The sequence below is a fragment of the Diorhabda carinulata genome, chromosome 2 (genome assembly GCF_026250575.1).
Source record: "Diorhabda carinulata isolate Delta chromosome 2, icDioCari1.1, whole genome shotgun sequence".
Classification (NCBI taxonomy): Eukaryota; Metazoa; Arthropoda; class Insecta; order Coleoptera; family Chrysomelidae; genus Diorhabda; species Diorhabda carinulata.
In genome coordinates, this window is record NC_079461.1 from 5,284,659 (window position 1) to 5,309,937 (window position 25,279).

General features: G+C 29.5%; 2 protein-coding genes across 5 annotated transcripts in view; one reads left to right on the top strand and one right to left on the bottom strand.

Moving 5' to 3' along the window:
- Positions 1–10,805, top strand: part of LOC130903896 (G-protein coupled receptor Mth-like) — a 35,711-nt gene extending 24,906 nt beyond the window's left edge. Inside the window, exons 6-9 of one of the 3 annotated variants that reach the window (XM_057816264.1) lie at positions 703–860; positions 2,770–2,929; positions 4,683–4,962; positions 7,673–7,839. In XM_057816264.1, the coding sequence (XP_057672247.1) occupies positions 703–860; positions 2,770–2,929; positions 4,683–4,941 (577 nt within the window). In that variant the 3' untranslated portion in view covers positions 4,942–4,962; positions 7,673–7,839. Of the gene's footprint in view, positions 1–702; positions 861–2,769; positions 2,930–4,682; positions 4,963–7,672 lie in introns of all 3 variants that reach the window. The other 2 variants (XM_057816263.1, XM_057816265.1) reach the window with 2 other exon arrangements.
- Positions 10,806–12,549: 1,744 nt separating this feature from the next.
- On the bottom strand, positions 12,550–23,313 carry LOC130903922 (inositol polyphosphate 5-phosphatase K-like). Of its 2 annotated transcripts, none has more exons than XM_057816315.1 (7): positions 23,121–23,313; positions 22,736–23,072; positions 22,353–22,528; positions 20,601–20,831; positions 19,905–20,058; positions 17,823–17,960; positions 12,550–17,467 (listed from the first exon to the last, which is right to left on the bottom strand). In XM_057816315.1, the coding sequence occupies exons 1-7, from the start codon at positions 23,132–23,134 to the stop codon at positions 17,213–17,215; spliced, it is 1,305 nt and encodes a 434-aa protein (XP_057672298.1). In that variant the 5' UTR covers positions 23,135–23,313; the 3' UTR covers positions 12,550–17,212. The 2 variants fall into 2 exon arrangements, with proteins under 2 accessions (XP_057672298.1, XP_057672297.1); XM_057816314.1 differs by having other exon boundaries at positions 17,823–18,023.
- Positions 23,314–25,279: the final 1,966 nt, after the last annotated feature.

The window sequence follows — 25,279 nt, forward strand, 5'->3', positions numbered from 1 at the left end:
AACTCGTTGGTCAACATTCTTTCCATAGTCAATATCGCCAGAAAAACAAATAACTAATTGAGATATGACGCTCAAACTTTACACGAGAATCGAAATACGTTCCACTTTAAGAAACAAAAATGTTATGGATTCGATTTACGCAGCAGTAACATTTGATTAAACCATGAGGGGTCCTATTCCAACTTTCCAATTTTGTCTGCATCGAGGTAGAGCGTGGAGTTAAGCCGTTTTTCCAAAAAGAATCATTTTACGTTCTACGTTGCGAATCGATATTTTTAAATCGATTGAAGGACTGATACGTTGGGCGAGGAAGTGGTAACACATCTGAAACTAGTAATTTAAAAAACTATTAAGTTTCCTATGTTTCCCTGACTGCTTGTAATGAATCCAAAAGAACTATCAATGTTATGTACAATGCTTTTGTTTCGAAATTGGTATCGATTCATTTACAATAGCTGAAAAAAATTAACTGTATCAGAAAATCAGAAATGATTTCTGTTCTTTTCGAGAAATCGAAATATATTATTAGAATAATCACTGTTTTTTTTCTGGTTGACGTTATTTATAAAAGATGCTTCGCCATTTTATTTTTGCTGGATCCGTTTAATTGTATTGTCTCAGATATAGACCTCTTTTTCGTTAGAAAAAGAAATGAAAAATAATGTAACGCTTTAATTGCTAATTCTCTAATATTTTTTTCAGAGAATTTTCTTGTGAAGATATGTCTGAACGTATTTATTTATATATCGCAACGTCAATTGTGGTTCCTTGTTTAATTCTTGTCATATCTATAATTCCAACTAGAATCCCAGATGTTCCGACTTCGTTCATGAAAGAAGTAGAAATGTGCAAATTTAAAGGTAAAACTTTTGGATTATACCGGATTTTTAATTTCATTTAATTTCTATATGTTTTTTATTGACGTCATATCGTTTATTGGGATAAGTCCATTACACTACTCGCATCGACGCTTGGACAAAAACCTTAACCAAAGTTCCAAGCGTATCTATGTCGTGCAACTTCGTCTCACTTCGAGTGCTTTGACTAGAGCACAAGTTGACGATCAGAAAGGCGAGGCAAGGTAGCACGAAACGAAGTGAAGTTTGTCTCTACACCTTATTATTCGATTAACCTCGCAGGTAGTGTAGTGGACACTTGAGTGTTAGTGTACTGATAGCAGTAAACAGTGTGTCTAATAACATCCTGCTTAAAAAAATCAACACAACCTCGAGATAAAATTTAATACTATTCCTTGTATAATGAGAGCCTATTTTTTCTTACTGTCTTTATTAAGTAGCTTTTCTAATGGAATTCGGAAGTGTGTAGAAGTTCAAGATGCCCACTTCGAACATTTATTATAGTTTCTTTTGTTTTTATTTGCTAAGTTGTTCGCTAACCAACTAAAGTTTTTATACATTTCAATTTTACCCTTAAGTAAGTTCGACGATGTTTGATAGTATGCAGTTCGATTAGAAATGATTGATTGTGTTCTAATACCGTAAATATTTTCAATAAATAATTACAATTTAATAGAATTCTTTCAGAATGTCTCCTTATGGCGAACGCTTTCCTTTGTGACAACGATCTTAGACCTTTTTTTTTTAAATCGATTGGAAAATTCATTTTCGCTATCTTTATAATGTAATATCTATGTAAAAGTTAGGGATTGTTAACCATTGAGCATAAGCCGTCCCTGGTCTTAAGATAGTAGTGTAGAATTATTTATTAGAAAATATTCTTCTAAATAGGCATCTTTACAGTCCTATAACTCAGAAAAGAAGGTGTTTTTTTATATCACAGCATTATTTTCACGTTATCTACTCACTCCCGAATTTTTTGCATCATATTTTTATAATCAAATTTTGTATTCGCCTATATCTACGATAGGGTTTTTGACAAATGTTGAAAAAGTGATTTAACTGATACGTAAACCTATTCTAATAATTCTTTCATATTATAATCACATTAAAAATTAAATTTTCGGTTTAAATTTCCCGCTAATACGTTCATTACCAATATGGCGGTGTATTGACTTTGCTTTTGTGTTATAATGTGTACTGAACAGCTGAATAATGAAATAATTGATTACAATTTGCTCGAAGTGGTGTATAAATTGTTTTTTTTTCAGTTCTTAATCTGTGGCCCTTTAATATGTTTTTTTTTTGATAAAGTGTCTTAATTTTAAGGTCTCTTCTGATTGAAAATTAAAGTTTTTAGCAGGTAAAAAATTGTGGTTTCTACACGTAAAAATATTTTTCTGAAAACTATTATAAGTCGAAACGTTGATTTTTCACATGCTTTAAAATCTAATTTCTAATAAAAACAGATCTGAAACCAAGACAACTCACAAACAAAAAGAATAATTTGTTATATTTATTTTTCTACCTGCCTTACATCTGAAAAGGCATCAGGATTAAATAAGTGCTCTTCTAACTTTCTAATAAATATTTTGTGAACAACATTTGTGAAATAACAAAGTATAATTTTTGTATAATTTTTCGATAAATTATTTATTTATTTATGTTGAATTATAACAGTTGTCCAATAACGTGGAAAATAATATGAAAATCGAATGATAAAATATCTAAATTTAATGAACTTCTTTTATCAAAATTATTAATGTTTTTAATGTTTTACGAATTTTTGAGACTTCAGCAATGAATAAAAACCAATATAAATTCATTTTCCACCATTGTCAAATACCCTAATCTGTTCATTATTTATGAAAAACGTTTATTCGTTGTGATTTTTTTTCTTACAAATTTTTAGGTGACAACACTCGAATAGCGATACTTTTTGTTCCTATGGGACTTCTTTTGGCAACATCCCTAGCGTCACTAATTTATACCTTCTATTTGATAGCAGTCAACTCGAAAAAATACAAATCCGACATTGTTTGGTTAGAAAAGCGGAGTCATTTCAAATACAGGTGAGTCAAGATTCTTATCTAAAGAATAGGAACAGAAGAAATTTCAAATTTAGTATAAAACTATAAGTATTATTTGATATCGTTGATATAGACAATATATATTATCTTTTTTCATAAGGCAATATACAGGGTATTTGTAAATTCATGCGACAAAATGCAAGAGATGATTGCTCGTATGAAATTAAGATGGGTTTTTCCTATAAGAAAATTTCCTCGGTCCACAACTTTCCAAGATATCACCCTTAAAAGGTGGTGACCATAATAAAGTTTTTATTTTCTTTTTTCTAAAATTTCAGTGAAGCTAGAAACTTGAAATTATGTAATTTCGTGCAGTCACGAAGGACTAACTACGGGTATTTTTTCAATATTCATGTTACATTATACAGGGGTGAAATTAGCAACCCTTACTTTTTTCAAGATGAAGTTTTATGAATTTAAATGAAATAAATGACTTGTGCACATCAATTAACAGCTTAGTTTAACTTTTAGGTCGACGGGAAATTGTAGTTTTTTCTTAAAAATCGTTTATGTTATACGAGGACAGATAAAAAAAATACCTTGACTTTTTAAATGAATGTTTTTGGATCAAAAATCATTTTATTTTTCCATGACGTTTTTTCAATTGTTTTATTCCTTCCAAAAAACTAAGATTTATTAAGGCATTTGAAATAGATATTTAAAATAATTTCATCTTTAAACTCAAATTTCTTTTTGTAATGCCATTCCTTCAGGTTTGTAAAAAAGAAATAGTCACTAAGAGCTAAACTAGAGGATAATGTGAGGCAATTATTAGTGTAATTTAGAAATTTTTTGTATAAAATCGCCATTAAATCGATCCAATAAATAATAAATATCATTATTTATTCTACCCTTTTCAATCTATTCAATTTTGATTATACATTATATATCCAAACAACTTGATTTCCTGACAAACTACCTTCTGTTTCCCCCAGTAAACCCACAGTTTGGTCTCGAGTGTGTTATGGTAGAACCATGCCTCGTCAACGGTTACGAAACGTTGCCAAAACTTGACCATATTGAACAGCGCCAAACGCTTTAACGAATTTGTCAGTCGTGATTGTTAAGGATTGTAAGCAAACCTGTTACCCATTTTTCGAAAATCTCCCTCATGTTTACAGAACTATGTAAGAAGGTTATGCCTTCCATTCTCATCGTTCGCCTAAGAAACCTCTTCAATGTTTTAACAATTTAAATAGAAAACTTCGAAAATGTTTATTCCAGAGAAAAGGAAATGAATATCTTGAAAAATTCTATAACAAAGCTTGTATATATTTTTACGTTAAGCTATTCTTTTAGCTGTTATGACCCAGGAGTCGAATTGATTAACCTAACCTAACTTAATCTCTTCCAAGTGTAAAGGAACCTTGGCTAATCGTTAAAAGTAGTAAAGTTAATTTAAACATATTGGAAACAAATGATAAAACTCACCACATTGTTCCCTCCTTTAATTTCTAGTTTTAACTCTCTTTTTCTTGTTTTTTTTTTCACGTCATCTTTGCCCAATATCGTCATGATAAAAACCACGAATTACACATTGTTGCAAAGTGAATAAAAACTTTTTGTTATTATTGGCCATAATCGTTTTTGACGTTTATTTATGGTCGATAAGTGCGAGTACCAAAAACGGTTTATTGAATCTGATTTTTTTTTTGAAACAACCAAAGAATCGTTTGTAGTGTCCTTGCACATTTTTTGTACACATATAATAAAAATGTTTTCTCATATTTTACAGGACCTACCAGAGTGTAGTAATAATGATAATAATGTTGATATTTTTTACCCTTGGATTACTGCTAAACAAATTTGCGGATATGTCTGACATGTTTAACAACGGATTTCTTTTCTCTTTGCAACTTATCGACTCCTTGCAAGGCATTTTAATATTAATTGTCTTTGTAATACATTATTACCAACATCGTTTCAAAGCGGATTACCGTAGAAATTCAAATTATGAATTAACTGAATTAGACTCATTACAACAAAATGGCTAAATTAAATAAGAATACTACAACGTACGTATGACGATATATTTTTTATGTGTGGGAATGTGTACTATCGTCTATTTCTAACGTCTGAACTTCAAACTTTCCTGCATTTTTAATCTAATTTGTAAACTGAAACAGCCCAACCAGATATATTTGGTGGACTAAAAAGTTCGTAGCTTTACACATAGATGGCCCTACTAATATTAAATCCATATGATTTTCAGTTAGCTTCAAAAAGACACCTATTAGTTTTTGATTTAGAGCATTTTGATTTGAGCCACTTTTGTTGGTTTGAAAAATTAATTAATAAGGAATGATGTGTATTAATAAATCATTGCTTTTTAGCAAAAAGTACTATTGAAGTCAAGGCTTTACATGACGTTATTCGGTCAGGAAAATCAACCGTTGAGAAGTTGTTTGCTAAGTTTAAACAAGGCGACGTTAACACCGACGCCAATGCACCAAGTGATCGCTCCAAAGAGACAGTTACTAACAAAAACATCTATAAAGACCATAATATAAATTGGTATAACCGTAAAGTGAAGTTGATTGAGATAGCTACGACCCTAAAGATATTAAAGAAACATGTTGAACTTATCGTGAATGAATATTTGGGTATGTGTTAGCTCAACCAGAATTTTACGTAGATACGTGGATACAATGGATGAAACATGGCTATATAATTTCACTTAGGAGTCCAATCGATAGCCAGCCGAGTGGACTGCTCGTGATGAAGCGACTCCAAAGCGTGGAAATAGGCAAAAATTACCTGGCAAGGTTATGGCATCAGTATTTTGGGATATTCATAGTATAATATTCATCCACTATCTTAAAAGGGGAAAAACCATGATTATTATGTAGCTTTATTGGTGTTGTTTCATCAAAAAAATGCTCCGAGCCACGAATCAATGCAAATAATAGCAAATCTGCTTGAATTGAACTTCGAATTGCTTCCGCATCCACCGTATTCTCCAAATCTGGTGATATTTGATATTATCAGACCTCAAGAGGATGTTCGCTGGACAGTTATGTTACGCCGATGAAGAAGTTATCGTTGAAACTGAAGCCTATTTGGAGGCCCAAGACAAATCGTATACACATATAAAAATGGTACAGAAAAATTGTATGGCCTCCGTAATCGTTATATCGTCTTTTAAAACAACTATATTGTATAATACAACCAAATTCTATCTAAAAAAAGTTTTTCTATGCTAGTCTACGAACTTTTCAGCCCAACTGCTACGTTTTAGTATAAAGGCATTGTGTACATTCTTCATACTTTGTAGCGAGCTGGTCACCATCAAAAAGTCGCTTAGAAATATCAGTAAGTAACAACCATGGAGTACCAGGAATCATTTGGTGAAATAGTAACCAAGCAGAAAATCCACAAAAATGAAGTTTATAATTTTCAATATTAAACTCGCAGTATTTTACACAATTATCAATATTTTCTAATAAAAATTTAGCTGCTTATGGTGCTACTTTATAGCTACGAATTAAGCACACTCCTTGGAGGGCTTAGTGCATAAAGCTGCAGAGCTTTTAAAAAAATGATATATAATTTTTCGTGTTGATTAAATCTCATTTTAGGTCTCTTTTCAGTTCAAAATAACAGGTAAAAATTTCGACAGACAATCTATTTTGCATCGTAGCATCATTTTTCCTCCCATAAAACACGTCAAACAACTGAATATTTGAAGAGAAAAATATCGAATTAATGCCCACGTTCACTCGATTTATCATCTAATGACTTTTTTCTGTTACCCACTCATAAACAAAAGAGGGGTGGACAGCAATTTTCATTACATCAATAAGTTGTTGAAGAAGAAATCTGTAATAACGTATCCAGAATTGGTTTGAAAGTATGCAAAAATATATAGACCCTAAGATCCAATATTTAGAAAAGCAATAAACTTTGTTTCGAATTTTTACGTTTTTGTTTCACTTAGAGGAAACCCTTATGTTTAAAAATTCACTACTGGTTTAATAATTGTGACAGAATCATCAGAGTGAGCTTGTTTTTTAGGTAATGCGTTTTACTATAAATAGCTAAATTTTCATGAAAAAATATTCATAATTTTTAAGATACAGAGTTCAATATCAACAATAATACTAATATTTTTCACGAATCTTGCATGCAAATGTCCCTTTATACCATGTGGCCCCAATTTTGGAAAAAAATGACATCGAAAACAACTAATAGAAGGTTGAGGGTTCCGCTGGTCTCGGGTGTGGAAATTTTCTAGCGTTTTATGCGTCATATCAGAGTTTTCCTTCAAAATGTTTCTGGTTTCTGTGAATATTTCTCCCAAAACTCGCGAAAACTATCGAATCTTTCGTAGATATTTAGATATTCATTTGGAATACATTAGGAATTATTATTTTTTACTTTAACGCATGTCTGGCTTTCACTCTAAAATGCTTATTGTGCTTACGTGATTTGTTTAATGTTTTAGCACTTGTTTTATGTGTAAAATTATGAAAATTTTCAGAATTTATGAGTTATTAGAAACTGATATACAAGAGACATATTTATCACGTGAACGAAAATTCTGGCAATAACGCCTAATAACTTAATCTTTAGTCAATCAAAATATAACAATAATTCTAATCAAACCAGAACTGTCAATTCTATTTCGAGTTGTCACCTTAGCAAGGGTGTGCTTAAGGATGGTTATGATACCTATTGAATTGTGAAGCCAAAATTCGAATTATGTAAAGCTTTTTTATATTTCAGAACTCGCTCATGCTTTATGATATGGTTAACATCGGCCATATGGTTCATAGATGCTGTGCTTAAGAATCACAATCACGGCAACCCTTTAGTATACGAAGTTATCGAAGGATTGCAAGGGATTTTCGTCGTTGCTGTTTTTGTAACCAATCGATATACTCGAAAAGAAATTTATCAAAGTTTATGCGGAAAAGAAAAAAGGAAAACGGACTCCACTCGATTCAAAAATCTACTCGAAAAATTCAAGACTGATAAAAGTGGAGTTTCTACTTCCAACGCGACTGAAATTGAAAACTGAGGAATTTTACGTTCTAGATAAAATTCTATATTTTTTACTAAATTAATAAAAATCATATTACGAATTAACAATTAATAATCTTGAAATATGGGTACAATCAATTCTATAATTTCATTCAAATATTTTTTTATTCGAATGTTTCACAAATCGACGTTTATCTGTCGAAATGTACGATAAAACAATCGATTCGGGAGACTCACAGGAAACTTTGTAAACAAAAATTTTGAGAAAGAAATGAAAAAATTGCATTTGTGCATTGGAAAAATGGACCGAATATACGTATCCTGGTGTTTTCGAGGTTACTGACCACGAATATCACCACTGCAAGGTACCTGGTGCCCAGAGATAGCTGATTTATACGTCGTCTGCTAGAATCCTTTGGAAGTTCTTTATAAAATTGGTCGAATATACATATCGTGAGTGTTTTCGAGGCTGCTGAACATCGGCGATGGCCTGTGAGGTACTTGGTGCCCGGGGTGGTTAATTTATATATCGTTTCCTGGAAATTCATTATAAATTTGACCAAATATATACATTCTGATGGCTTTCTAGATTGCTGAACACGACGGTAATGACCTGCAAGGTATCTGGGGCCCGGATTGGTTGATTTATACATAGTTTCCCAAAGCCCCGTGAAAATTCGTTATGAAATTGGTCAAATATTTACATCCTGGGGGTTTGCGATATCGCTAACACAAATATCATGACAGAAAGAATGTACGAGGTTCTCAAGATTAAGGATTACAAGTATAACTCTGAGTGACTAGCTCATTTTCCATTATAAAAATTTATTTTTTATAAAGAATAGTGAAAAAATGATTCAATGAATTTTATTTTTTCTGCATTATAATTCTCTTTCTTCAGTGTCAACATTTGTACTCTTATTGCCTGTACAATTCTTGCAAGTGACACTGCAGTGTAAACAATTCTTCTGCATCCACTATCGGTTTTGCATCCGTAAAATATTATATTCATGACGCTGGGTGGCCAGGCAATTGTGTTATTTCTATTAGGACTGTTCTTTTCGTTTTCACCTCCAATCAGTGACATTCATATCGCGTCAATCGCCGTAAAGCCACTTTCAAACTTGTAAATTAACTCCTTTCAAGCTTATTAAAACGACATCGGTACCTTGCAGACCATCGCCGTTATGATGTTCATTTTCAGCGATCTCCAAAATCCTCGAGTAGTATAATTTAACTTATTTCCGTTGAAAAATTTTCATTTTCAACCATTTTTAATGTTAGTGCTTGTAAATTCCTGGATTTTGCCCTTTTTGTGCTTTATTTCTTCAACTATGTTTAAATTCTTTCGCATCGATCATTTGAAATGTGTTTAAAGGTTCATGGTGCCGCTCGACTGAACGAGCCGAATATGAAATTCATCGTCATAAGTTTGTAAATATTTTTTTTTTCATACTGTACTGTAAAGCCGAATTTACAGCACTTTACGGTATCCTTGTACTTTATAGTACTCTTAAATTCTCCCAATCCCGTTTGAAGTAAGAGAATAATCCAAGGGGCTATTTTTTAGTAACATTTGTCATATATGACATTTCAAATTACGATATATGTCCGTAAAATTATTATTACTCGATTAGATATTCTTGACTCGGTTCCTTCGTCGCCTCGTCCATAATCATCTTTCTCGTACCATAGTAAATCACTTCCCGGACACTATTCCATTAGTAAGACGATTACGTCCCGAGATGAAAAATTATTATAATAGATTAAATTACATATATTCAAACAAAGTAGGGATCTAGAAGGTTTAAAACAAGCTGAGATGCTTCTCAGAAATTATAAGCACAAGAAATCTATCTTTTCTTGGTTTAAGTAAAAATAAACTCACTTAATTAAGCCCTAGAAGGACCCTGCATCAAAATTGTTTATTTATTTTTTCAACGGAGCAATCTATATCTTTTTTTCAATTAAAATTATTGGTTTCATCAACGGAGGTAGTTTCAGTACACGCGACATTCCCGTTGATAGTTATTTGGAGTTTAGTGATATAAATAAATTGATGAAGATATTATTGCAGGCGTTTTTATGATAACTTATAGAAACATCGAAATTATGAGAAATGTAAATAACAAAAAAAGTTGAAGTGTGTGCTGACAGCCACTTGCCTTAATGAAATTCGACTTTCACACTTCTAATTTAGCCTCTAGATATATAGCTAGAACGGACACATAAACATCAAGAATAATATAATATGGAAAAACATCTTATAAGCATTTAAGATCCAAATTTAATGAAATCTACTTTTGTTAATTGTTAAATTTGGACAATAAATTACTCGATTCATATTTTTAAAAACCTACGATAATTGTTTGTCTGCTATAGTGATGTAATTGTATCTAGTGTTGTGAATGTTAAAGAAGAAAGTTTAATATCTTATATCAGTTTTTGTAAATATTCAAATAAAAAAATATTTTGTGTGCAGATGAGATTGTAAGTTATTTAATCAAAAAATAAATATTTAATAATAATAAATAAGTTGAGTTTACCCAATAAACTAAAAATGCCGTGAACGTTCATTTTAAAGTATTTGGCTCTCTTGAAACTGAATTCTGAATATAAAAAAAATGTAATACCCACTTGGAATAATTAGTTTTTTGAGAAAGTATTGGCATCAAATTCACAACGACGTAGATATGTAAACGAAGTGGTATTATTATTTGTACCAATAATTTTAGTTGTACTAATTTATATTTTATACGTTTTGATATTTTTTAATATATTTATGTTTAACAATATATGTAAGCATGTTTAAATTCATATGATAAATAATATACAAATGAAATGTAGTTGTTGCTAATAAATATTTTTAATTAGATACCTATTGTCAATTTTTTCATTAAAAATCCCATTAATTCTATTCATTAACTAGTTGTGGGTTCCAATCTAATCATTTTAATAATAGTTTTACAAATTAATAATTGGAATTTATTTTCTACTGAACTTTAATTTTTGTCCTAGTGCTTTGTATTTTGTATGATAGTTAAAAAAATATGGAAGACTATCAATCATTTACTCAATTTTTTCATAAATTGTAGATTGTATAATTGATAATAAGCTGTCAATCGTTTCAATTACCCCAAATTATGGTTATTATTTATTACCCTATTTTGGTCATAGAAAATTAAGATTTTCATTTTGTTTATTTTTTCGGTGCATTTAAGTTTGAAAACCACAATTTCAACACTCTTTTGGCCAATAAAAAATCCAAAAACCATAAATTCCCCGATTTGTCTCCCAAATGTTTTCCGAAGAATGTTTTTTTCTGCAAGTATCCATGTACAAAAAAGAATAATTAAAAAAACGATTGAATATCATAATTTCTAATATTATTGAGTCATTTTTAGGTTGAGTTTTTTTTTCATTCTTTCTTTGTAACGTTAAGTAAATAGTTTTTAAATAAAATATGATTAACTCTCACATTTTCTCATAATTTTTTTCATAAATAGTAGATTGTAAACTTTGACGATAAGATTCAACTGTTTCCATCCACCACATATGGTTATTTTAATGAAAAATTTCTAATTTTGTTTATTTTTCCAGTGCATTTAAGATAAAAATGAGACTTAAGTTTAAAAATCAATGCACTTTTTTGGACAATAAAAAATCTAAAAATTCCTCGCTTTGTCTCCTGAAACTTAAATGTTTCAGGATTTTCCAATTGCATTCATAATTATACATTTATCCTTCAATTGAAAATATCACTGTGGATTGTACAAGCTTGCCACGTTTGAACCTCGTAACTTCACCAACTTTAATTACCATTAGTAAACTAATATTAATCATAAATAAAATACTTGAAGATTGAAAATCAATATACTACATAATTCAATATTTTTTAAGAATCGAGTATGACATATCATTTGTTGTTAATTTTTCTTCAATAATTAAAGTAAATACAATTATAGAGTATAATTAGATCAGCGTTGCCAACTCTACTTCTTTTTACCATATTTCAGGATTTTTCTGCAAACCTACCAACTTCAGTCATTCTGAAGAAAATTTGTTTCAGTTATCATCCTCTAAGCGTAATGTCGAGTTTGTAACTTCAATTTACACCACTAGAATTACGGGACCGCCATGAAAATTTGTAGATTTGTATGTTTTGTTCATATTTCACGACTACATTTACTTTATCCAAAAACTCATTATAATTTATTGTAAATAATATCTTAAAATTGAAGTAACCTCACACATGACCAAATAATTCATCTTGCAGTCAGCTGTCAAAATGAAACTGTTACTCAGGAGCACCAACCCAATATAGAAAATTACCAAAAATACGAGCAAGAATAATGTGCCCCTTTCTATGACATGATAATCCAAATGTCATTTCCAAGCTCATTGAGTTTTAGATTAGACAGTGTTATTTTATTTTGATGAACTCTAGTGTTTTTTAAACCAATTTTCAATATCCTTATACATTTACATGTTGCATAAATGGATTTTTTGGGAATTGAAACTCTCATGTCTCATCGGTGAAGCTATTTTTGCTGATTCCTTAATGTAGTAGAAATTGTCCATGATATAGGGAGATATGAAATAAAAGACTAATAAAACAATTTTAATATATTTACTTTATTCAATCGGCGCAAAATTCAGATTTATAGAAATAATAGTAAATTTTGAAAGGCACATTCATAATACATGCGCAGATCAAAATAATAAACTAATTTACGTTTCTTTCGTTATATATATAAAAAAATATTGGGGATAATACTGCATTAAATGATTTACGGAAACAATAACTTTTTAAAAAGTAAATAAATCACAAAACAGCTTATATATGTTAACAAACAGTTTATTATATCTGAGTATTTTTATAATTAACTAGTTGGTTTATACTTTCAAATATAGTTTTTTTAAATTTAAGTGAATAGATTTTTCTATAGAACATCAACAACTAAAGCTAGATATGATGTAACTACTATATAACAAATTTTTTAGTAGATTCATATAAAAAGCGACTAGATAGAAGTGTAGGTACAGTACTAGGAAAAATTTTATGGTACATAGGAATATCAATATAAAATCTCTAACAACAAAGTGGACTCAGGGGTATGACACAGGCTCAAATCAGAAAAAAATTGTTTCTCATTTAAAAAATTCTATTTGTGTGAATTTAAAATAATTCTACTAAAACAAATACTTCTATTTAATGTATATCCACTATGTTTTAATATAATGATCAATATCTTCTACATCAACCTAAAAATGTCAGCACTTATCAATATAAGTTGGGAAATATCAGCGATTATAGACACAGAGGATTGCTCAGTTCTATTTAACCTGTGTTATTTAAAATATTAGATTATTGCAAATTGAGTTTGGAGTTTGATCATAGTAATAAACTTCTATAATCATCAAGCTAAAAAAAAATAAAAATCTGAAAAGAAAAAGCATTGATGATCGTGAAGGAAGTGAATTAAAGAAGTTGAAAAAAATTCTTAACTGAAGAAGGATGTTATGAAATATTCTAAAATATATTAGTATTTGGGTACAGACAATACGGATACTTAATATTTTTTAGGTTTAAATTTATTCACATGTAAACATTTTGAAAATTGCTGGTTATTCTAATTATGCTTTTTAATATGTTTTTTTTTCAATACATTATTTGTTTCAGATTGAAGCTCTTCATTACAAATATTTAATTATATAACTAAAACAAATTTCTTTAGTTTCTTAGTCCTTTTGATATATTTATGGTTCTAAATTTTCTGGATTTTAGGTCTCTTCGGATTTAAAATTAGTTTCTTTTAAAATTATTTCAAATTTTAAATCAGAAGAGACCTGAATTTAATAAAATTTAGAACCATTAACTAAAATAATATATTTTTAAATTTTTAAAACCTAAATATTCTTTAGACTCAATTTGCACAAACAAAATTGGAGAAGTGAACAATCCTTTGTGTCTATAATCGTTGAGGAAATACATTTTCAATAAAATTTCATCCATTTTGAACGCTTAGTTTCTGCTTGACAATTGTATAAGTCTATTCCCCGCTAGAATTATTTTTCGCGGGGAGAGAAATTTCATAAGACGAGGACGTTAATTTTTCAGAAGAGTGTATGGACTTAAAAAGTGACTGTGTTGAAAAAACGGTTCCTCTAAAGTCAGAAACTCTCAAGCAACCCTCGTATTAAATTCTAGTTATTCAGTGAAAACGGAACGTCACAAAATTTGATAGCAAACAACGTTACATTATATTTTATTATAAATTGCACATCGGTATTTAATTACTTTATTAATGCCAATAAAAAATGGCTGCATATAGATTTTGATACAGACTGGCTCAATTGGTTTTCGGCTGTTTCTCTTTTGGATTTGAAGTTTGGTACAGATTTTCGTTTGGAAATAAATACGAAGCTTCAAAGGCTATGAGAAATGACGCGTTGTCACAGAGAAAGGCTGCTATCCAGTTTGTAGTGCTAGTTGTTAACTCAAAATTATGAATAGTCACACGAAATATGTTACTGAATAGCCAGCTTTTTCAAAATAAAAGATGCATTATCTACTTGTAAAGGTATATAGATTTCCATAGAATCAAACAGATTTGAAGTGTACAGTGAAATGTTACTTAGATCGCGAATGTCCTACAATTGAACAGTTCAATGCAAATGGGTGGTGTCCTTTCTTTTAAGGTATCCATGAATTAGAACCAGAGGAAGAAACTCTATCCAATGAAGAATATGTCTGACGGCATGAATTGTTTTCCTGACGAATGTCATGGATATATAAAGGACAAAATGGTTCTGACTATGATCCTGGATGACAAAAAGAGATGAAAATTACCTGAAATTGCGATAAATAATCTTTATAGCATATCTGACATTGTCCTTATAATTACAATTGTTTGTCCTTTCAAATTCTTGCAAATTTTTATTGTCAAAAACATAAAAAATATAATTTGAGGTTTTTCAAATTAACTATCGGGTTATTCTAACTCAATAAATAATTTTATGTAAAAGATTGTCTAATTAAGTCTGACATGTATTGTATATGTAAACGACAATAATTCCTATCGTTTTGACCATGGTGAGAGGTGACAGAAAAATATAAAAATAACCTGAAATTGTTCATTTTATAAAATAAAAAATGTTCAAACTCCAAAGTCAGCTATTATTTATTTTCAAAGATATGCTAATATGTTTTCAAATTGAAATTGTTTTTTAAGATTCTTGCAAATGTCATTTGTCTAAAAGAATTAAAAATGGTATTGTTCCTTTCACAAATTATTACCCCTTGTCGGTTGAGGGGCCGATAAATGATTTTACTCATACTGAAAAACTTAAATGTTTCAGGATTTTCCAATTGCTTTCATAATTAAATAGTAAATATATTTATCATTTAATTGAGATATCACTATGTATTGGACAAGCTTGCCACGTCTGAACCTGTTATTTCCACCAACTTTAACTACCCTTATTCAACTAATGTTAATTATCAATAAAATACTTACATATTGAAAACCAATGCACAATATAATTCAATTTTTTTAAATAGGTTATGGCTTATTTGTTATTTCTTCAACAATTAAATTAATTACAATTAATTTTTGTAGGAAATTAACTGCTTTATAAAAATAGTATTTTGTATTTTGGCGATTAAATTAAGCGTTTAAAAGATATTCATCATCAAACTTGCACTACACGTGTACTGATATTAAGTAAAAGCGCAAATTAGGACACGTATAGCACGTATGAGGTAGCGTGACAAGACTCGGCCAATCAAATGTTTCTCTGTGATTTTTTTTTCTCTAAAACTGAAACATATAACATATTTATAATGCAAACTTTGCTATTTTATTAATAAATAATAAACTAATCGATAGAGTACAATTTATTTTTTTTTAATGTTGATAGTTTCTCAGTTGCTGAAACTAAAATTGGTTAAAATTTTCTCAAAACTTATAAATTAAACTCTTAAAATCAATACACATGGAAGTTTGATGTTGAATTAGGTTGGGTTATGTTAAGTTAGTTTAGGTTACTTAATTTAATCGCCAAAACATAAGGCGCAATATTTATACAGCAATTATTTTTTATAATAATACAATTTATAATAGTAATTTATTGTCAAGTCATAAACAAGAATGCATTTGTCTCAAAATAATCAAACTTAAATCTTAAATATCATTCAAACGGTGTAGTTTTCAGAAAAAAATATTAAATATGTTTTTGTAGAGCAATAAATTTTCTACAAAATTCTACAAGAACATTTTTCTGTAAAATCAATGATGAGGTATGAGTTTTTTTATTGTACTGAGAAAAAATTAAAAACTGCAATCCTATTTTTCTATGTCCCTTGTTGAAAAAATTAACAAATTTTTTTGAATCATCCTAGAACCTACGCAGAGACACATTACACATACATTATATATTGAAATAATAAAATAAAAGCTTATACATGTGAAAGCTGCCAATACATCTCGTTCAGTAACCTTTTTGTTCTTTCTCTCCTTTGAAAAACATTTTATAATTAAGTACCCGTTTCATCTACACTTACTTATTCATTTCACTCATACACAAAAATGAAGTACATGTACTAACTTTTCATATGCAATTCGGTTCGGTTAAGGGGTAACACCACTGTAAAAATTTCAAGAAGTCAAAATCTATTTTATAGCTAAAATCGTAGGAAATTATGTTAAAAATGACGTCGTCAAATGATTTTTCGAAAAAAACAAATTTCTCGGTGTTATGAGCATCAGGTGTTATGAGTATCTCTCTACACGATCGGACGCACGCGGCGCGCCCTTCGCTCTGAAATGTTTATCCGCCTCAGATATCCCTTAGCGACTATTTTTATAGGCTACCTATAGATGGCACTAGTGAGATTATGCTTGTCGACAAACTTTTGTTTTCCCATCGATTTTTTATTTTTTCGAACTTCTGCCATATTGTTAAAATTCAATATTTTTTGAAACCCCTAGTACTTCTCTTGCTTCTAGTTCAAACATTAAGAAAAAACTTACGACGAAAAGTTGGTGGTAGTGGAATATTCCTCTTATAGCTCTGTATTCACATTTTGTTTTCAATCTCTTTCTAAAAATTAATAAAAACATGTATAATGAAGTCATCTAAGTAAATTTTAATCTGAATTAACGTTTTTCTGAAAAAGAAAAATTCTAATAATCATCCTCAAAAACCGGGTGTTACCCCTTAAGTAACATTAAAACTATATTTTGACGTACATTGGTTCTCATTTTTTATATCGATATTCTAGTCACTGTCTGCTTTAACAATAGGAAATACGTTGCTTATACCTAACACACTAGTGACTTTATCTTCGTTTTGACTGAAATATAAAAGACAATAATTGCCTTTGAATCTGTTAGGTAAATCCGGAAATGTTATTTCATATTTCTTCGTATCTTGAGTTTTACTACTGCCGCTCTTGCTGCTATCGTCTGTTGGTGTTGAACATTTACTGACATATTCATAGGTTACATACTCATCCAAAGCACAGAAATTTTCCTATAAAATAATGTAGTGATAAAGTATAGATGAAAAAGGAAAAGATTTGGTAGATTAAGAACTTTTTTATAAGATAGATATATAATAATTCAACCTAATACACACACGGTACAAGAACAAACACATATTATCTAAAACGAAAAAAAAAACAACAACGAATTGTAATATTAATTCTATAAAGGTTAATAAGAGTTGTCAAATTTGGTAGCACATCAAGGAACTGGCTGCGATTTGACCAATCAGGAATCTACTCAACTCAAATTTCAATCAGTCCTGCTAGTTTGAAAACAGGGTAAAGTCATCACTTTTTATCTTACACTGCTAAACAGCTATGATAAAAATATTTTGAACAAACCTTAAACAGTCCTATCCAATCCTCACTGTTTTCTTGAATGCCTTTTGTAAGTCTGTAGTATGCCTTATTCTCTCCTTCGACGTCCCAAGATGTGATCTTGTCAAATTCAATCACAGATTCAGAGTAATCTGAAAATACCTGATCAACACATGGTTGTGAATCTATTTGTACCTTTGGCATTTTTGATACTGGTTGTGGAATCTAAATAACACAATAGGCATAATTAATATTTGTACATAATTTAATAGGAAAAAATGACACTGATAAACTTGCTGTTTGAAAATTTATCGAATATAAGAAATAAAAAAAGAAGTTTTGAATATGGTAAGTTCTAAGTTGTCCCTAAAATGAATAACAAAACTAAGCACTACCAAATAGATTTAATTTTTCAATCAGGTATGATAAACAAGATCAATTACTTACCCAGTTTACTTTTTATTATATTTCATGAAATATAATAAAAAATTCCATTTGCATTAGAGAATTAGAAAAAGAAATTGTTAGTAAAGATTAAAAACGACAGAATGTCAAAAAAAAATAGTTTTTCAAAATAGAAAAAACAATTAGGAGATTCTTTACATTATTTTTTTTGATACTGTGGGTTAATAGTGTAGAAATTTAAAGTAGTGTAAGTCTTATAAGGCATAAGTCAGTTTCGATGAAAATTTGAAATTAATATCTTATTCAGAACACATTCCAAAGTATTACAAACTCAATATAATACAATTTAGAACATTACTTGTTGATATTTATATTGAGTATATTGTAGAGTTAATAATACTCCATAAATATCTTTCCATTTCTTGGATATTATAATCCATAATGCCAATTTGTTATCGTTTTGAATTACACCCAGAAAAAAAATTATCTTCCATTATTAAGCGTCTCTTGAAGGCCGCTTAACATGAGGCAAGACATCATGACAGAAATTGAGTGATGTAGTATATTGGATATTCAACAAATAGATTTCGTTTAGTGATAGTATATAATTATACAAGATAGCACAGAATATTGTACATTAAACAAGGATATTATTTTTTCAAATATCTGTCAAGCAATATTAATTACCAAATTCATATTTTTGGAGAGATTACAAACAATTTCACGTTACCATCTACCACATACATAATACATAAATGGATTTGAGTTGCACCTTTTTGCATATATGAGTCTTAGAAAAGATGTTGTAGAAAAATGTCTTCAAATAATTGAAAATTAAAAACAATTCGTCCTAATAACTATATATTGGATGTGGTGAGTATTGACATAAATATCTTATAATCACCCCCAAATCGTTTGGCAAATATACGACAAAGTTAGGTTCTAAATTCACTTTTTTAAATGGATGTATTTCCGTTATCATTTCATCAACACTATCGCTTTAGCTTTATATGGGGGCCTTGACTTTCTCTAGCCTCAAACGCCATCCTTGCCGGTCACTTGCAAGGACCATCCAATTTGCTGCACCAGCATTTTCAAAAACCTTGTCTCTGCATCTTAGCCTTGGTCCTCCTCTGCCTCTACTGCCCTTTGGTATGGCTTTGAAGTTCGTTTTTGTGGGTACGCCGTTGTCGATGCGTGCTACATGTCCTGCCAATCTTAATTGTTGTTATTATGTATTTGTTTCATGATCCTTTGTATAAGTTGTAAAGCTCAAAGTTATATCTATGTCTCCAGTATTTCAGATAGTAACATCTCATTCATTTTTGTTAGGGTCCAGGTTTCTGAGCCATACATTAAATATTACCCGTTATTTAATTTTAAAAAAATTTACATGATTATTATCGAATATACTATCAGATCTAAAAGATGAGGTACATAATTCTGGACCAACATATGTAGTAAGTACAAACTTACGAAGCTCTAGGATACAGTTTTTAAGTTCCTAAGTTTCTAATGCCAGTAATTTTTGGCAAACTTCGAGTGAAGTTTTTGGTCATTTCTTCCAATTCATTATCCTTTTTGACATTTGTTATTGTGAATTTAATATTAAAGTATAGAATTTCTTGCATCTACTATCTTTAGAATAACAGTTTTTACTATAAACACTCGCCTATTGATGATAAGACACGAAATAATTACCTTAATAATGAATTCAGCAGAAACAGGCTTGTGATCACTAAGAGAATAATTGGGATGGGACTTGTATGTAAGTTGTTCTGCTTTTAGAGTTATATTTTCATAATTATTTGAATTAACTCGATACAGTATTCTATCACACCATGCTGGTCGTCTTCTAAAATCAAGAAATAATCGTCATTAACTTTTATCGACTAATTTTTCATGATTTGGAAACCCTCTAATGGTTTTACTTGGACCTGAACCCTTTTGTGATGTCAGATACAGAATAATAAAAAAAATACAAAAATACTGGAAAAGAAGGTAGTTAGGGATAAAACTGGTAACTTGAAATTTATACAAAGGTTAAGACAAGCAAAGATACTCCTGAGAAACAATAACCAGAGAAGTTCTGTTAAATATATCAACCTAGTCAAGAAGAATTTACAAATAGTCTTGTCGGGGCATTACTACTTGAAGATGAGATATTTAGCAGATAGTTGAAAGTAATCAAAAGATTTAAAGCGTTTTATTTAGATAAATTCAAATAATTATTATATAAGATTCTGAAAAAGCAATAAAAACAGGGTGTTCCATTAAAAAAAATTTAAATTGAAATGAGCTCATTGAATACCCTCATCGAATACATCATTTATAATCAATAATAATATTCAATAGAGCTATATATCAAAGTATTTCTGCAGTTGACAAAACACTTACTTGTAGTCATAAGTAGGAGTGCCCACTGTAAACTTGAACGTGGGAGGAAACGTCGGATCTTGTTCAGTAAGTTCACTAAAAGCTTCTCCTTTCTTCATCACATGTCTAAGTTGATCGTGTTCAAACAAAGCTTTAATTTCTTTCTTCACTATTAACCTTTCAATTTCTTCTGGAGTTCTGTCGAATTCTTCATTTAAGCGAAAATTAAGATCTCCCATCCAAAATACATAGCTAAATTGACAAAACATATAAATTTGACATTTTGCATAGTTGTAACAATAACTATTGTGAACCAGACAGTTAATTTTCAACATATTTCCAAGTCAGCTCAGTGGGTGAGTATCATACAAAACAAAACATAAAAGTCGGTTCGAAAAAAAAAAATGGCACAAAATAGCAAAAGAACTACGAAACTATGGAAGAAACTAAAAAGTACTGAATTTGAACACAGAAACGTATATGGTATTATTTAATCAAACTTAATAACCAAAGTGGTGGAATGAATTCGCAGTATTATTTCGATGCAATGAAAGAATAATTTCAAATGTTTAAAAGAAATAACAGAACAAAAAAACGTGGAAAGAAGATTCAATCAAAAGAAATTTACTGAAAAAAAAACTAGAAGCTGAAAATCAACAAGAAGTTGTTGAAATTCAAATAATGCAAAGGAAAAAAAGTAAGAGAAATAGTACAAATTTCTGTACAATGAGGAGATCAAAAACACTATCAGATTTACGGACAATACAAAATATAATTTTGAAAATAGAAGAGCAAATTATAAATAATTGAGTAGGTAGGAAATAGGATCAGGTACAAACCTTAAGATAATATCTTCATAATAATTAGAAGAAAAGAGACAACTGGTAAATAAAACTACATATCTAGCATTCATAAATCAGGGAAAGTGATGATTGAATCATATACACTCGGAAAAGCAAAACACAAGCAGTTGAAAAAATGTCTCATCCGAACATTATGCCTAAAAAAAAAGGTTAAAATGAGAGTAAATAATAGTAAAATGTGAGTAAATAATAGTAAAATGAGAGAACTAAGAGTAAAACCAATATTCAATTGTAACGAACAAGGACAATTAAGATTGTGGGAAAATACTGAAAGAATGGAAGAAAACAGACAAAGTATTTAGCATAGTTACAAAGACAAATATGGAATACAGTATTGTGTAAAATTCTACAAGACAGAGAAAAAATTAGGAAGGGGCAAAACTTTTAATTAGAAATAGAAAAGAATGGAAAAAGTTCACAGGATTAAATGAATATGACACTATAATAATGATGAATAAAGTGAAATTCAGACAATTTGATTTCAGACATGGTTTTAAAACAAGGCATCATCAAAATATTCAATTTATATTGAATATTTTCCAGTTTTCAAAGTATGTAGTGACCTTGCAAATGTTAACTCAGTCATTAACTTGTTCATAACACCTTTTCCTATTTAAATAATTTAATTGGTTTAGATTTGCATTAATCGAAAAAAATTCTATTTATACTTTCCAAGGTTGTAGTACTCAATTACACTAATTAAGGGTTGAAGTAAATACATATGAAGTGTAAATTAATTAAAATTTTAGAACATTTAATGTTTTTTAACTTGATATAGAGCAGATAGCAGGGTGAGCAACCTACGTATTTTCATTACCAAATTGTTTATTAAATAAATATTAATAAAGTAGATAAGATCATTATCAAATTTACTTTGTAGTATCTTATAGTATGTACTGATAACACTTACTCATGGTAAAATATTTTTGAAGTTTCAGGTACATGGAATTCTTGATCATTGATGATACTATTATAATCTTCTACCCTATCATCTAAATGGTTGTCATGGGCACTTAGATGGGAGTTTACAATGCAAATTGAACAACCATATAGATTTAATCTTATGGATACAGCACCTTTGTTTCCCTGAATATAAAGAATATTATATAATTAGAAAAAATTCTTCCTAAAATGTGAATAGGGTGCTCATATGTGGAGTACAAAGAGGCAGATATGAAGCAAAAGGACAATATGACAGACAATCGAACAGATTATTATGACATCATAGAAACAGTTTTTATTTTATAATCATCATAAAAAAATTATAATAGTAACATATTTAAATATATTTACCCACATTCCTGCTAAACCAGTTCTGGTATACTCTGTATCCATCTCCCTGATATTCAAAAGGTGTTTTTTCAAACAGAATGTTAGTAATAGCAGCCCTTGAAGCCTACATGCTTTTAATTTGATATAGTCTTTGTGCAGAAGATCTTTGATTGCAAAAGTCCAGGGATCGTCAAATAAAGTGTCCATCAACATATTTTGGGGTTGTGCTTTAACCTCTTGAAAAGCTAGGATAAAAAAATCTGGACGTTTATCATTTTTGTGATCAGTAATCGACAATAATTCTTTCAAATCTTGATCTGGAGAACTCGTTCCAACGTTATAAGTAACCAAATATAGCCTAAAAATTAGATATTATATTAATAAATTATTTTAATATAGAGTTTACCTTAAATTGTCCATGGTAATCACTATTTCTTTTAAATTCCAATATTTTACGTATTATAAGTTAAATCAATATTTGTTCGGAATGTATAGCTACAACTATCAAGTATGTTTAGTTTTAATTCTATTGACCTTCAATTTTGACAATTAAAACCAAATAAAACTGACGTAAACATTATGAAGCATGGGAACAACGTCACATAAATGTAAAATGTGTTGCCGATATATTAGGAATTTTTCCAAGGAAAAAGAAAAAAAAATGGTGGATTTAGACATGAAATTCGATACTTTAGATCATAATTATTAGAATTATATTTTTTATCAATAGAATTTAAACTTTATCGTCTAAAATCCTTGATTATTTTCACGACAAAGAATTGTTAAAAAACAATATTTTAAGCAAATAAAATTTCAATTATATACTACAGTGTATGGTTTTAAACTATTCAACACTTAGGTACCTATAGAATATGAATGAAAAGTGCTATAGCGTTTAGTTTTTCTTGAATTAAAGTCAATCGTAAATAGTTCTATACTCTTTTCAAGCAAGAAAAGCTTCTCTCACCCAAACAAATTTACACCGGTATAGTCAGAGCAATACGAAGTGATAGGTATATCAAAGTTTGGAAAAGTGTATCCTAAATTTCTTTCAAGAACAAAGACAGACTAGGTATTTCTTTGAAAATTTCAAAGATCGTCTTCTTCGTATGAACAATGTATTTTTTTTTAATTTCTTAAATCATAATTTGCCGCTCCCTGAAATCTGCTGGCTTAAGCTACAGTTTGCTGGTAAGTCCATCTAGCGCTGTTATTAGTAGATATCAGTAAACACTAATGTTGATTGATTAGAAATAAAATATTTATCAGAGACAAAAGATCTATATCTATAGATTTCAGTATTCACATTTAAGTTTTTTAATGATGGAGAGATAAATTATATATCCTTTTATAGTCAAATTTGTCTTGCATTACCTACAATTAAAAATGTTCACAGTAACAAATATTCACAATGTACTTGTTTTCTTGATCTAAAATTACAATTTGATATGGTTTTATTGCCAACCATCAGTGAAATGAAATTTTTTAAGCGAGTGTCGAAAATATCTTGTAACTTCTAAATCAAGAATCGTATTTTAAGATTCCAACAAAAAATTAGTCAAAATCACTGTACTATAGTATTTTTTAATGAGTGAGAGAATATTTAAATAATAAAGCATTCGTAAATGTATAAAAACTTTTTTGAGGTTATAACTCAAGTATTTTCCTATGAAATAACATTTTTATAAATATAATGAATAATATCGAGTGTATACTTATATTTATATATATAACTAGTTAACCGGCTCATAATCTCTAAACAGATGACAGTAAAAAAGTGCAATTTTTTCTAAAGTGTTTTATTTTTCCTCAAGGTATGTTAAGAGCATTCAGTCTTACTGATTATATAGACATAAGAGTTTACACTTCGACTTAAATAACGTTACATTCATGAATATAATTTTAATATAAACACCAGTCTACGTAGTGCTACTTCTTACAAATCCAAATCAGAATATGAACTGTCGCAGCCATTTCATCAGTAATATTGTCCAACTTCCACATTTTCTCTTCTTTTTAATCGTATGATTAGCCTCTGTCCAATTTTCAGCTTCACATCAATTATTTTGTTTTGAAACTTATTCCTTTATCTGTGCCCATACAACTTGAATCGGGTTTAGTTCGCAATGATATGATGATGATTTAACGGCAGTCATTCTAAAAATCCCTGCAATTATTCATATTTTTTTAATTTCTCTTTGTGAAGGGAATACAAATTCATTTCTCACTAAACCGGAATGGAACTTAATATTCTTTATATTAAGCCAATTTTGTTAATCTATTGTAACATTTGATTGTGAGCATTTTTATAAAAAAAACGAGTGATAACTTATGTGATCTTTTACTATTATACAGTTATGAGGAAGATCTATCATTTGTTTGAACTATGAGGCATCAGCATTCATGTCTTTGTGGCAGTCACTGAAACAATTGATGTAAAAGTCAATAAACAACGTTTAACAAAACCGTATGATCTCCAGATGTATCCAACTATCAGTGTGTCCCTTTCCTGGATTTAAATCAGTAGAGAAATTATTTAACAAAGTCTGTCTTCGACTAACAACG